This window comes from Zeus faber (assembly GCF_960531495.2).
Source record: "Zeus faber genome assembly, chromosome: 16".
In the NCBI taxonomy this organism is placed as follows: Eukaryota; Metazoa; Chordata; class Actinopteri; order Zeiformes; family Zeidae; genus Zeus; species Zeus faber.
Window position 1 is genome coordinate 29,290,785 of NC_137202.1, and position 14,727 is coordinate 29,305,511.

The 14,727-nt window shown below is 48.9% G+C and overlaps 3 protein-coding genes across 4 annotated transcripts in view; 1 reads left to right on the forward strand and 2 right to left on the reverse strand.

Annotated features, from left to right (window-relative positions):
* Positions 1-6,867: 6,867 nt before the first annotated feature.
* dnph1 (2'-deoxynucleoside 5'-phosphate N-hydrolase 1) lies at positions 6,868-11,152 on the reverse strand (the record flags this gene model as incomplete). The annotated part of the gene is made up of 4 exons (XM_080016217.1): positions 10,957-11,152; positions 8,088-8,159; positions 7,270-7,380; positions 6,868-7,007 (listed from the first exon to the last, which is right to left on the reverse strand). Exons 1-4 carry the CDS (start codon positions 11,090-11,092, stop codon positions 6,868-6,870), a joined length of 459 nt encoding a protein of 152 aa, XP_079872343.1. The 5' UTR covers positions 11,093-11,152.
* A 446-nt stretch (positions 11,153-11,598) lies between these two features.
* mea1 (male-enhanced antigen 1) lies at positions 11,599-14,036 on the forward strand. The gene is made up of 4 exons (XM_080016751.1): positions 11,599-11,658; positions 12,160-12,516; positions 12,781-12,898; positions 12,997-14,036. Exons 2-4 carry the CDS (start codon positions 12,193-12,195, stop codon positions 13,170-13,172), a joined length of 618 nt encoding a protein of 205 aa, XP_079872877.1. The 5' UTR covers positions 11,599-11,658; positions 12,160-12,192; the 3' UTR covers positions 13,173-14,036.
* A 10-nt stretch (positions 14,037-14,046) lies between these two features.
* The window catches only part of ppp2r5d (protein phosphatase 2, regulatory subunit B', delta), a 17,740-nt gene continuing 17,059 nt past the window's right edge, over positions 14,047-14,727 (reverse strand). For both annotated transcript variants that reach the window (XM_080016750.1, XM_080016749.1), the window contains one exon: positions 14,047-14,727. This exon is cut by the window's right edge. The gene's annotated coding sequence lies outside the window, so the exon portion shown is untranslated.

Here is a 14,727-nt window from a genome sequence, read left to right on the forward strand (position 1 = left end):
GTTTTTCACTAATTGCTGCTCAGTAAGTGGATCCATTTGGATGAAACTTAAACCACAAGATATTTGTGACATACCGGTTTAAACGAGACGTTCTTCTGTTTCAAACAATAATGATAATAATAATGATAATAATAATAATGATAATAATAAGACAACATTTTGTATTATTTCTGAGGGTATTTAAGATGTCAACAGCCGAGCCAATGGTGGATGAGGTATCTATAATACTCCCTAAAGTACTACTATACCTTTTTTCTGCAAATAATTGTCACGCAGATCCACATTTTAATTTATAATACAACAGTACAGATGGAGCCATCGTCATTTATAGGTATGGATGAGAGATCAGATAGCTATGGAAATAAATAATCCTAAATCAGCAGTTTGATCCAAGGTCCAATCCATGAGTTTGAATATAGATGTGGTGATGATATAGATATGGAGTTTGAATATAGATGTGGTGATGATATAGATATGGAGTTTGAATATAGATGTGGTGATGATATAGATATGGAGTTTGAATATAGATGTGGTGATGATATAGATATGGAGTTTGAATATAGATGTGGTGATGATATAGATATGGAGTTTGAATATAGATGTGGTGATGATATAGATATGGAGTTTGAATATAGATGTGGTGATGATATAGATATGGAGTTTGAATATAGATGTGGTGATGATATAGATATGGAGTTTGAATATAGATGTGGTGATGATATAGATATGGAGTTTGAATATAGATGTGGTGATGATATAGATATGGAGTTTGAATATAGATGTGGTGATGATATAGATATGGAGTTTGAATATAGATGTGGTGTGGGGATGGTCTGGTTGAGCAGCCACACCTGACCTGGATCTCGGTGATTGGTGGATCCAGGATCTTAGTGGCTGCATACCTGTTGTTCGTTGGTTGGTCTAAGGAGCAGCAGGTTAAACCATCACACACACACTCACTCAGGAGAGGAGCCCTGTCATGACATGTTCCATCTGCTCCTGGCTTGTTCCAGCTAGCCTCCTCTCTACATTAAACTGCTCCTGGCTTGTTCCAGCTAGCCTCCTCTCTACAATAAACTGCTCCTGGCTTGTTCCAGCTAGCCTCCTCTCTACATTAAACTGCTCCTGGCTTGTTCCAGCTAGCCTCCTCTCTACATTAAACTGCTCCTGGCTTGTTCCAGCTAGCCTCCTCTCTACATTAAACTGCTCCTGGCTTGTTCCAGCTAGCCTCCTCTCTACAATAAACTGCTCCTGGCTTGTTCCAGCTAGCCTCCTCTCTACAATAAACTGCTCCTGGCTTGTTCCAGCTAGCCTCCTCTCTACATTAAACTGCTCCTGGCTTGTTCCAGCTAGCCTCCTCTCTATATTAAACTGCTCCTGGCTTGTTCCAGCTAGCCTCCTCTCTACATTAAACTGCTCCTGGCTTGTTCCAGCTAGCCTCCTCTCTACAATAAACTGCTCCTGGCTTGTTCCAGCTAGCCTCCTCTCTACATTAAACTGCTCCTGGCTTGTTCCAGCTATCCTCCTCTCTACAATAAACTGCTCCTGGCTTGTTCCAGCTAGCCTCCTCTCTACATTAAACTGCTCCTGGCTTGTTCCAGCTAGCCTCCTCTCTACATTAAACTGCTCCTGGCTTGTTCCAGCTAGCCTCCTCTCTACATTAAACTGCTCCTGGCTTGTTCCAGCTAGCCTCCCCTCTACATTAAACTGCTCCTGGCTTGTTCCAGCTAGCCTCCTCTCTACATTAAACTGCTCCTGGCTTGTTCCAGCTAGCCTCCTCTCTACAATAAACTGCTCCTGGCTTGTTCCAGCTAGCCTCCCCTCTACATTAAACTGCTCCTGGCTTGTTCCAGCTAGCCTCCTCTCTACATTAAACTGCTCCTGGCTTGTTCCAGCTAGCCTCCTCTCTACAATAAACTGCTCCTGGCTTGTTCCAGCTAGCCTCCTCTCTACAATAAACTGCTCCTGGCTTGTTCCAGCTAGCCTCCTCTCTACAATAAACTGCTCCTGGCTTGTTCCAGCTAGCCTCCTCTCTACATTAAACTGCTCCTGGCTTGTTCCAGCTAGCCTCCTCTCTACATTAAACTGCTCCTGGCTTGTTCCAGCTATCCTCCTCTCTACATTAAACTGCTCCTGGCTTGTTCCAGCTAGCCTCCTCTCTACATTAAACTGCTCCTGGCTTGTTCCAGCTAGCCTCCTCTCTACATTAAACTGCTCCTGGCTTGTTCCTGCTAGCCCTGAAAACACCACTTGAGTGGCATGTGGCAGGAGAAACTGGCATCATATCTATCCATCCATCTATCTATCCATCTCCAAATAAAGTAACGTGACAATGTTTGAAATGTAGGAGGAAACGTTAAAGAACATGTTATTAAAGAACTATTTATTTAAATAAATAGCAAAGAACAACATTAAAGTATAACAGTTAAACTGTAGAGCGACACTTTCAAAACTTTCTTAAGCATTATTTTTAAATACATTTTTATATGTGTGACCTGCCTTACTTCATTGCAGAGATGAATGTGGATTAGTTCAACTGAACGTTAATAACAGCAGACATCTTGCAGTTGATGTTGGTGGACGTCTTGCAGTTGGTGTTGGTGGACGTCTTGCAGTTGGCGTTGGTGGACCTCTTGCAGTTGACGTTGGTGGACATGTTGGTGGACGTCTTGCAGTTGGCGTTGGTGGACCTCTTGCAGTTGGCGTTGGTGGACGTCTTGCAGTTGGCGTTGGTGGACGTCTTGCAGTTGGCGTTGGTGGATGTGTTGGTGGACGTCTTGCAGTTGGCGTTGGCGGACGTGTTGGTGGACGTCTTGCAGTTGGCGTTGGTGGACGTGTTGGTGGACCTCTTGCAGTTAGTGTTGGTGGACGTCTTGCAGTTGGTGTTGGTGGACCTCTTGCAGTTGGCGTTGGTGGACCTCTTGCAGTTGGCGTTGGTGGACATGTTGGTGGACGTCTTGCAGTTGGTGTTGGTGGACCTCTTGCAGTTGGCGTTGGTGGACGTCTTGCAGTTGGCGTTGGTGGACGTCTTGCAGTTGGCGTTGGTGGATGTGTTGGTGGACGTCTTGCAGTTGGCGTTGGCGGACGTGTTGGTGGACGTCTTGCAGTTGGCGTTGGTGGACGTGTTGGTGGACCTCTTGCAGTTAGTGTTGGTGGACGTCTTGCAGTTGGTGTTGGTGGACCTCTTGCAGTTGGCGTTGGTGGACCTCTTGCAGTTGGCGTTGGTGGACCTCTTGCAGTTGGCGTTGGTGGACATGTTGGCGGACGTCTTGCAGTTGGTGTTGGTGGACCTCTTGCAGTTGGCGTTGGTGGACATGTTGGTGGACGTCTTGCAGTTGGCGTTGGCGGAGGTGTTGGTGGATGTCTTACAGTTGGCGTTGGTGGACCTCTTGCAGTTAGCGTTGGTGGACCTCTTGCAGTTGGCGTTGGTGGACGTGTTGGTGGACGTCTTGCAGTTGGCGTTGGTGGACGTGTTGGTGGACGTCTTGCAGTTGGCGTTGGTGGACCTCTTGCAGTTGGCGTTGGTGGACGTGTTGGTGGACGTCTTGCAGTTGGCGTTGGTGGACGTGTTGGTGGACGTCTTGGCGTTGGTGGACGTGTTGGTGGACGTCTTGCAGTTGGCGTTGGTGGACTTCTTGCAGTTGGCGGTGGTGGACGTCTTGCAGTTGGCGTTGGTGGACGTGTTGGTGGACGTCTTGCAGTTGGCGTTGGTGGACGTGTTAGTGGACGTCTTGCAGTTGGCGTTGGTGGACTTCTTGCAGTTGGCGGTGGTGGACGTCTTGCAGTTGGCGTTGGTGGACGTGTTGGTGGACGTCTTACAATTGGCGTTGGTGGACGTGTTGGTGGACCTCTTGCAGTTGGTGTTGGTGGACCTCTTGCAGTTGGTGTTGGTGGACGTGTTGGTGGACATCTTGCAATTGGCGTTGGTGGACGTCTTGCAGTTGGCATTGGTGGACGTCTTGCAGTTGGCGGTGGTGGATGCGTTGGTGGACGTCTTGCAGTTGCTGTTGGTGGACGTCTTGCAGTTGCTGTTGGTGGATGTCTTGCAGTTGCTGTTGGTGGATGTCTTGCAGTTGCTGTTGGTGGACATGTTGGTGGACGTCTTGCAGTTGGTGTTTGTGGACGTCTTGCAGTTGGTGTTTGTGGACGTCTTGCAGTTGGCGTTGGTGGACGTCTTGCAGTTGGCGTTGGTGGACATGTTGGTGGACGTCTTGTAATTGGCGTGGTGGACGTGTTGGTGGACGTCTTGCAGTTAGCGTTGGTGGACCTCTTGCAGTTGGCGTTGGTGGACGTGTTGGTGGACGTCTTGCAGTTGGCGTTGGTGGACGTGTTGGTGGACGTCTTGGCGTTGGTGGACGTGTTGGTGGACGTCTTGCAGTTGGCATTGGTGGACGTGTTGGTGGACGTCTTGGCGTTGGTGGACGTGTTGGTGGACGTCTTGCAGTTGGCGTTGGTGGACTTCTTGCAGTTGGCGGTGGTGGACGTCTTGCAGTTGGCGTTGGTGGACGTGTTGGTGGACGTCTTGCAGTTGGCGTTGGTGGACGTGTTAGTGGACGTCTTGCAGTTGGCGTTGGTGGACGTGTTAGTGGACGTCTTGCAGTTGGCGTTGGTGGACGTGTTGGTGGACGTCTTGCAGTTGGCGTTGGTGGATGTGTTAGTGGACGTCTTGCAGTTGGCGTTGGTGGACTTCTTGCAGTTGGCGGTGGTGGACGTCTTGCAGTTGGCGTTGGTGGACGTGTTGGTGGACGTCTTACAATTGGCGTTGGTGGACGTGTTAGTGGACGTCTTGCAGTTGGCGTTGGTGGACGTGTTAGTGGACGTCTTGCAGTTGGCGTTGGTGGACGTGTTGGTGGACGTCTTGCAGTTGGCGTTGGTGGACGTGTTGGTGGACGTCTTGGCGTTGGTGGACGTGTTGGTGGACGTCTTGCAGTTGGCATTGGTGGACGTGTTGGTGGACGTCTTGGCGTTGGTGGACGTGTTGGTGGACGTCTTGCAGTTGGCGTTGGTGGACTTCTTGCAGTTGGCGGTGGTGGACGTCTTGCAGTTGGCGTTGGTGGACGTGTTGGTGGACGTCTTGCAGTTGGCGTTGGTGGACGTGTTAGTGGACGTCTTGCAGTTGGCGTTGGTGGACGTGTTAGTGGACGTCTTGCAGTTGGCGTTGGTGGACGTGTTGGTGGACGTCTTGCAGTTGGCGTTGGTGGATGTGTTAGTGGACGTCTTGCAGTTGGCGTTGGTGGACTTCTTGCAGTTGGCGGTGGTGGACGTCTTGCAGTTGGCGTTGGTGGACGTGTTGGTGGACGTCTTACAATTGGCGTTGGTGGACGTGTTAGTGGACGTCTTGCAGTTGGCGTTGGTGGACGTGTTAGTGGACGTCTTGCAGTTGGCGTTGGTGGACGTGTTGGTGGACGTCTTGCAGTTGGCGTTGGTGGATGTGTTAGTGGACGTCTTGCAGTTGGCGTTGGTGGACTTCTTGCAGTTGGCGGTGGTGGACGTCTTGCAGTTGGCGTTGGTGGACGTGTTGGTGGACGTCTTACAATTGGCGTTGGTGGACGTGTTGGTGGACCTCTTGCAGTTGGTGTTGGTGGACCTCTTGCAGTTGGTGTTGGTGGACGTGTTGGTGGACATCTTGCAATTGGCGTTGGGGGACGTCTTGCAGTTGGCATTGGTGGACGTCTTGCAGTTGGCGGTGGTGGATGCGTTGGTGGACGTCTTGCAGTTGGTGTTGGTGGACATCTTGCAGCTGCTGTTGGTGGACGTCTTGCAGTTGCTGTTGGTGGACGTCTTGCAGTTGCTGTTGGTGGATGTCTTGCAGTTGCTGTTGGTGGACATGTTGGTGGACGTCTTGCAGTTGGTGTTTGTGGACGTCTTGCAGTTGGTGTTTGTGGACGTCTTGCAGTTGGCGTTGGTGGACGTCTTGCAGTTGGCGTTGGTGGACATGTTGGTGGACGTCTTGCAATTGGCGTTGGTGGACGTGTTGGTGGACGTCTTGCAATTGCCGTTGGTGGACGTGTTGGTGGACGTCTTGCAGTTGGCTTTGGTGGACGTGTTGGTGGACCTCTTGCAGTTGGCGTTGGTGGACCTCTTGCAGTTGGCGTTGGTGGACCTCTTGCATTTGGCGTTGGTGGACGTGTTGGTGGACATCTTGCAGTTGGCGTTGGTGGACCTCTTGCATTTGGCGTTGGTGGACGTGTTGGTGGACGTCTTGCAGTTGGTGTTGGTGGACGTCTTGCAGCTGCTGTTGGTGGACGTCTTGCAGCTGCTGTTGGTGGACGTCTTGCAGTTGCTGTTGGTGGACGTCTTGCAGTTGCTGTTGGTGGACGTCTTGCAGTTGGCATTGGTGGACGTCTTGCAGTTGGTGTTTGTGGACGTCTTGCAGTTGGTGTCGGTGGATGTCTTGCAGTTGATGTCGGTGGACGTCTTGCAGTTGGTGGTTGTGCAAACATTTAGAACAGAGTTAAATGGTTCCTCTGAGAATCCCATTCCCGACTCTGAGCTGAACCGCTCACCCTGCCTCAGTGAAAGAAACGAACCAACGGACAAATGAAACGGACTGACCGGTCAAGAACCCGATCTCAAAAAAGAAAAACTTTTCATCACTCAACGTATACGACTTATATCACATCATCACAGATCAATATTCCGTCTCAATACATCCTTTCATTTAGTTAGTAGCCGTGTATAGACACAGAATAAAGAGCTGGACGCACTGACTGGTTTGTTTACACTGCACTGACACCCAGTGTCAGCAGCAGGAACTGCACCGCCCTGCAACAGAAAAACAATCAAAGCAAGCAGAGGCTGCAGTTCCACCACAATAAAGCTTTATTCATTTTGAACACAACCGGCGGAATGCACCGTGACACAGTCTCACAGGTGGTCCTCTGGGACGCGGACGCTGCCGAGCGCGTTGAAATACTCCTCCAGTTGGGCCTCCACCTCCTCCTCGCGGTAGTCTCTCACCTGGAAGAGGTCGCCGTCGTGCGCCCCGCGAATCATGGCCGACAGCCCTGGACACAGGGAGACCAAATATACAGATCTCTCAGGTACTGCTCACCTCCTTTCTTCCTTATATTTTTGTCGTCCATGTGTATATATATCTGCATTACTCATTTACTTCAGATTATTCTGTTTCATTCTTCCTACTTTACATTTTCCTTCCATTACTCCACTGAACCCTACTCCTGGGTCACTTCTCTGTTTTGACCCGTCGACCTGCGGCTTAGCTGACGGAGAGGTCAGAGGTCGGAGCGGACAGCAAATGAGTCTCACTTCTTCCGGACGACGGGCGAAACAGGCAGAAGATCCTCTTCTTCATGGCGACGGCTCGGCCCAACTCGTAGCCGACGCCCAGAGACGGCTGCGTCACGTCCGCCACGATCACTGGACGAAAACACAAAGCCTTGAATGAACTAGACTTCTATTTTATTTTTAATATATTTAGTGTCTATATTATTTTATGAATTGACTCACTTTTATTAATGTTACACTTTTTCTCTTTAATTTGGCCACATTTCTCCTTCTCATTCCCTGCTTTCAAAGTTACACATTTACTCTGAACCAATAATAACTAAATGGTGGAAACTGGATTCCAAACACAAGAGACAGTTGGAGCTGAAAAGGTGAAAAAACCCGGCGGTGCAATTCTATCAACTCTCAAGGTCATTTTACGTCAAACAGCATGTTTGTGTGCGATTTGTTATCATGTCAGTGAAATTGTTTTAAAACTGAATGACACCAAACACAACATTTACAGTTTAATTTTGGTGCATTTCTGCTCCGGGTCAATCAGAATGATCCAAGTCGTTTCCTTTTTTTTAGTTCAAAGTAGAAGGATCAAGTCATGGTTCAGTCTGTCTCATCGTCCCTTTCACTGCTGCATCAAAGCACCTTGGACGTTAAAACACATTTGACTCCATGTACTTGAGACCATTTTTGACTCAATACTTTCTTACGCGAGTCATCACGGGAGAATGACCGTTACTCATACTCCTCAGACACTGTTTTTACTTTCCCCTGCCTCAGCCTCCAGCCCCACAGCATGCAGGCCACGAGTGATGGAGCTGCTACACCAGAAACCTCCGCCTCACCGTCCGTGGAGGAAAGCCACTCCATGTCCCGCTCATGGATCTGCTGATCTCCTGTCACCGCCGCGTCCTCCCCTGAAAACAAACAGCAGCAAAGACCCAAAAAGAGTTCAGAACCGACAGAGAAGATCATCTCACGGACAACAGGACTCCCAACACACACACACACACACACACACACACACACACACACACACACACACACACACACACACACACACACACACACACACACACACACACACACACACACACACACACACACACACACACACACACACACACATCTGGCACCAAGACGTTAGCAGCAGATCCTTTAAGTCCTGGAAGTTGGAGGTGGGGCCCCCATGGATCAGTTCCAGCACATCCCACAGATGCTCCATCGGATCAGACCCTAACCCCACCCATCCACATGATGTAGAAGAAAAGGTGATTCATCAGACCAAAACCTTCTTCCATTGCTCTGTGATCCAGTTCTGGGGTCAGTTCAGGGTCAGCATGGACACTGTGAGCTCCCATACGCAGCAAGCTGCCATGCACTGTGTGTTCTACACCTTTCTATCACAGCAACATTCACTGTTTCAACACTTTGTGCTGCAGTAGTTCTTCTGTGGGATCCAACCAGACGGACTAGACTTCACTCCCCACGTGCATCAATGAGCCTTGGGCCCCATGACCCTGTCGCCGGTTCACCGGTCGTCCTTCCTTGGACACTTTTGGTAGTAACCACTGCAGAGCGGGAACAGCCCACAAGACCTGTGGTTGTGGAGATGCTCTGACCCAGTCGTCCAACATCACAATGTGCTCCTTGTCAAAGTGGCTCAAATCCTTACGCTGCTTCAACATCAACTTCAACAACTGACTCTTCACCTGCTGCCTCATATACAGTGGGGCAAAAAAGTATTTAGTCAGCCACCAATTGTGCAAGTTCTCCCACTTAAAAAGATGAGAGAGGCCTGTAATTTTCATCATAGGTTCACTTCGACTATGAGAGACATAATGGGGGGAAAGAATCCAGGAAATCACATTGTAGGATTTTTAATGAATTAATTGGTAAATTCCTCGGTAAAATAAGTATTTGGTCACCTACAAACAAGCAAGATTTCTGGCTTTCACAGACCTGTAACTTTTTCTTTAAGAGGCTCCTCTGTCCTCCACTCGTTACCTGTATTAATGGCACCTGTTTGAACTCGTTATCAGTATAAAAGACACCTGTCCACAACCTCAAACAGTCACACTCCAAACTCCACTATGGCCAAGACCAAAGAGCTGTCAAAGGACACCAGAAACAAAACTGTAGACCTGCACCAGGCTGGGAAGACTGAATCTGCAATAGTTAAGCAGCTTGTTGTGAAGAAATCAACTGTGGGAGCAATTATTAGAAAATGGAAGACATACAAGACCACTGATAATCTCCCTCCATCTGGGGCTCCACGCAAGATCTCACCCCGTGGGGTCAAAATGATCACAAGAACGGTGAGCAAACATCCCAGAACCACACGGGGGAACCTAGTGAATGACCTGCAGAGAGCTGGGACCAAAGTAACAAAGGCTACCATCAGTAACACACTACGCCGCCAGGGACTCAAATCCTGCAGTGCCAGACGTGTCCCCCTGCTTAAGCCAGTACATGTCCAGGCCCATCTGAAGTTTGCTAGAGAGCATTTGGATGATCCAGAAGAGGATTGGGAGAATGTCATATGGTCAGATGAAACCAAAATAGAACTTTTTGGTAAAAACTCAACTTGTCGTGTTTGGAGGAGAAAGAAAGCTGAGTTGCATCCAAAGAACACCATACCTACTGTGAAGCATGGGGGTGGAAACATCATGCTTTGGGGCTGTTTTTCTGCAAAGGGACCAGGACGACTGATCCGTGTAAAGGAAAGAATGAATGGGGCCATGTATCGTGAGATTTTGAGTGAAAACCTCCTTCCATAAGCAAGGGCATTGAAGATGAAACGTGGCTGGGTCTTTCAGCATGATAATGATCCCAAACACACCGCCCGGGCAACGAAGGAGCGGCTTCGTAACAAGCATTTCAAGGTCCTGGAGTGGCCTAGCCAGTCTCCAGATCTCAACCCCATAGAAAATCTTTGGAGGGAGTTGAAAGTCCGTGTTGCCCAGCGACAGCCCCAAAACATCACTGCTCTAGAGGAGATCTGCATGGAGGAATGGGCCAAAATACCAGCAACAGTGTGTGAAAACCTTGTGAAGACTTACAGAAAACGTTTGACCTCTGTCATTGCAAACAAAGGGTATATAACAAAGTATTGAGATGAACTTTTGTTATTGACCAAATACTTATTTTCCACCATAATTTGCAAATAAATTCTTTAAAAATCAGACAATGTGATTTTCTGGATTTTTCTTTCTCATTTTGTCTCTCATAGTCGAAGTGAACCTATGATGAAAATAACAGGCCTCTCTCATCTTTTTAAGTGGGAGAACTTGCACAATTGGTGGCTGACTAAATACTTTTTTGCCCCACTGTATATATATATAACAGTATATATATAATAATAATAATAATAATAATATATACAACCCCTTGACAGGCGTCACTGGAACCAGATGATCAATGTTATTCACTTCATCTGTCACTGGTTTAATGTTGTGGCTGACTGGTGTACACAGTCTATTTTGTCTATAGTGTCTATATGTAGTGATATGTACAGTCTATATGTCGTCCTGCTGTCTCCGTGTTATTTTGCTGTTACATAATGGACTAGGTTCCTCCTGTCATCACCAGACATGTATCAGAGTTAAAGTTAGTCTGATTGTGGAGGTTAACATGCTATGACATGATGCATGCAGCGTGCTGTGACGTGATGCATGATATGAGCTATGAGAACGCAGCGTGGATGGAACCCACCTTCCTCTGAGAGATCACTGTGACCCACGTGCTCCGTCAGAACTTTTCCATATTTCTGCAACTTTCGGACAATTCTCTGATAAATGTCCACATCCTGTCTGCCGCCTCTGATGCTGCCACAGAAGTAGATCTGCATGACGCCGGAAAGGTTTGATGAAGTTACGTCTGTCTGTCTGTCTGACTGTCTGTCTGTCTGACTGTCTGTCTGACTGTCTGTGGTTCCAGTTTAGCTGCACGGACCTACTGCTGTTTCGCGCGCTGTATGCTAATTGGGCGCTGCGTGGTGACGTAACGTGTACGTCGAAAACTCTAATGTTTTAATCTCGTTAATACGTAATCCCTCATTTATTAAACACGTCGTTTTTTAATTTTTGGTTATTTTTATTATATTTTTATTATTGTTTATTATTTTATTAGTTTTATATAATGGAATTAATGAACAAAAAGTCTCAAATAAATATTCACAGCCATTAGTTTAAACAAAAGTAAAAAAAACCCAGCATATTTATCTATAAAAATTTAATTAGAATTGAATAAATACAATTGACAAAAGGAAAAATAAAGAAAACAAGAAAATAAAACCAAAAAAAGAAAACCAAAACCAATTTGACTTCCGTTTCCTGTCGTGACGTCACGCCTACCGGAACTTAGCAGCTGGTTCCTGAGGCTCACGTCGCGGGCGACGAGAATTCTGCGAAAAGGGTAAAAACACATGAATAATCAACAGTGATTCTATTATTATCAAGACTTAAGAATGTTTATATTATTATTAATAATCAAGACCCGAAGAGTAACTCAACAGAAGCCGACCGTCCACATTGAGCTGGATGCTAACACTGAGCTACATGCTAAAAACAACCGTTGTGTTGTCATGCAACGTGGAGATTTACTCTGATTGAAATGTCTTCTCCGGGGACACACACGCGCAGGTATTTCATATTAACCAGGACTGTCACGATCATGGGATGTCAGTTGGCGACGTCTCACTAACAATAGTGATTAGTGTAATACACTTCAGGAAGAAAATCCATTCATCAATTGCAGGGAGACAGTTGAGAAAATCATGCGACGTTTCTAACGCTTAAAAAAACGCCTCCTTGTTTATGTGATATTTGTGACAGCGCTAGTGACGTCATCGACATAAGTCTGTCAGTAAACAGTGGGATCCCTGCGTGCATGTGTGTGTGTGTGTGCATCTTCCAGCCGGGGCTTCTCTTCCGCGTCCTGTGTCCGTGGATGGAAGTGTGGAGTGCGGCTGCGATGGGACCGGAGAGGATCTTGCCGAACTCTGAGGACGAGCTGGGCCAGGAGGGTCCGGCGGACGGGGCGCTGCCCGAGGTGGGGGGCCAGTGGAGCGGCGAGGACGTGGAGGAGGAGGAGGGGGGCGACGGAGGAGCCGAGGGAGACGAGGACGAGGAGAACGGTAACGGGGGCTACTACTACCAGCCCCTGAACCAGGACCCGGACGGACTGAACGCTGCGGGGGAGGAGCAGCCGGAGCAGCCGGAGCAGCCTGTCTCCCACGCGGAGCAGCTGCAGGAGGTTCAGGAGAGGATCGAGGTGAGACCCGTGTCTTACTACAACCTTTCCAAGATGTTGGATTTCGTACCCTTGTGTTAGGTAGCAGCTGTGTCTTAAAGGACGGAAAATTAAAAATGGATTAGGATTGGACATATTTCATATCGGAGGAAGAAAAGCATTTTATCAGATTGTATCTTGAATTTGGAAATTCTTTTAGCGTTCATATCTTGGATCCATCTTTTGTCTGTGTGTTGTTTGAAGTTTGGTGAAATGACGGGACTGGGTGCGTGACGTGTTTTGCAGGCGATGGGTCTACACCTCCCTCAGGCTCCGCCCCCAGACAGCGATGAGGAACAAGACCCAGAGGGGGCGGCGGCAGCGGCGGCCCAGTGGAGCCACGCCTCCATCCCCATGGACGCAGGTAAGAAGCGCTGACACAACGCCGCTCACAGATTCCCGACTGAGCGTTAACATCCACCTGCTCATCCTCCATCTTCTCCCGTGTGCTTACGGGCGTAGACCACGTGGAGCTGGTGAAGAGGACCATGGCGGCCGTGGCGCTGCCCTCCCTGGGGGTTCCGGCGTGGGCCCAGGACATCTCGGACGACCAGTGGAAGGACATGGTGCAGCACACCCTGCAGACCCACCAGAGCTCAGCCGGGCTGCGGCTTCCCCGAAAAAACAACATGAACTGAACGCTGCCCCCGCACCGCACCGCACCGCACCGCACCGCCCCGGCCCCTTTGAAGCAACGCACAGACTTCTGGGAGCCGTTGCCGTTGTTTTCTTGTTTCCCTCATAAAGAAAGTCCCTGTGCGGAGGTCAGACGTGAAGTATTTGCAGTTTTTGCTTTCAACCCCTCGCAGCTCGGCTCGTCCTGCTTTAACGTCGGTTGAGCAGATCAGCATCAAGTTGTTTTTCCTTGGTAACCGGAGCAGAACCTCCTCACGTCGCCACCACAGTGACATTGATCCGGTACGGAGAGAACGGCTTCGGCTGCCGAGCTGCGACACGCAGGACGACGGTGACGCAGACGCAATGGAAGGTGTTCTCTCCAAACCGGACCAATTCAAATGATTCTCATCACCGAGGAATCAAATGGGTCGACTGCCAACAAACAAGAGTTAAAATATACCTGTGTGGTTGGAGTCTCGCCCTGAGGGGTGGTGCTCGTGAGCCGAGGTGGTTCTGTTTGTGCAGGTGCGTGGAAACATCAGCGGTTCGATTCCAGGAAGTGGGTCGGGAGCGCTTTGGGCCTCCGTGGCGCAGCTGGTTCTCCATGATGGAGACACCTCCACCACCAGAGGGCGCCGGTGGAGGTCCTGCTCCTCCGTGGCGTCGCCCTCCCATCGGCGCTCGTTTGTTCCTTTTAAAAAGCCTTTTTCCTGAGTGGTACAGATCTCACATTCCACACGACGTCTTCGGCTGCTTCCTCGTTTTTTTGTCCTTGTTTTGTTTGATCTCACGTTGGAAGTGAATCAAGTGGTGTATATATCCTCATAGTTGAAACTAACGTCATGAGAACTTATTCAGTGATTTATTAAAACAAGCAAACTGTCTGGATGTCAAACATGTTCATTTTATTTTCATCTGTAGGTTCCTCTGTACATACATGAATATCTGTACAAAATCTGGGCGTGGTTCTATGTAATGCTCTACTTAAGTACAACATATGTACATGATGGGATGGGGGGGCGAGGGGGGGTCTGGAACCAGTCTGCCCGTTCTCCTCAGACCTCTGACATCAACGAGGCATTTTCGTCCACACAACTGCTGCTCACCTGATATTTTTTCTCTTTTTTGGATCATCAATATTGTCAGATAACGGTTAATGCTCGGTTAACGAGGGTCGGCGATCGGTCAAAAACATTCATTTTGATTGGAGCAGATTCCTCTCCGTCGTGTGACTGAGCGCATGATTAGCTTCACGGTTTTACAGCGTGTGTAAGCCCACGGATCCAGAGCAGAGCGGTCTGCGTTTGGTGACAGACGGCGTTCTACTTGGGAATGACTCGCAGACGGGCGGCGGCTCGGGGGGTCCGGAGGTGGTGCCAGGGTCTCACTCCCTGTTTATTTGGTTCAGGTTTCATCGAGGTTCTTTGAGAAAAGGCGGAATCAGATGACTTGACCTGGTGTCCGACCATCTGCCATCTGCCAGGAGGGTGGGGCAGGGCGGAGGGTGGGGGGCGGGGCGCGAAGCTCAGGAACGTTGCAGAACGACAACGCAGGTCTCCGTCTGCATCCACACCA

What these genes read in the sequence shown, in the direction of transcription:
- mea1 (XM_080016751.1), top strand. Translation starts at nt 12,193, where the DNA reads ATGGAAGTGTGGAGTGCGGCTGCGATGGGACCGGAGAGGATCTTGCCG. An exon ending in AGGTTCAGGAGAGGATCGAG is followed by an intron (nt 12,517 to 12,780) that starts GTGAGACCCGTG and finishes CGTGTTTTGCAG; the next exon opens with GCGATGGGTCTACACCTCCC. An exon ending in CTCCATCCCCATGGACGCAG is followed by an intron (nt 12,899 to 12,996) that starts GTAAGAAGCGCT and finishes TTACGGGCGTAG; the next exon opens with ACCACGTGGAGCTGGTGAAG.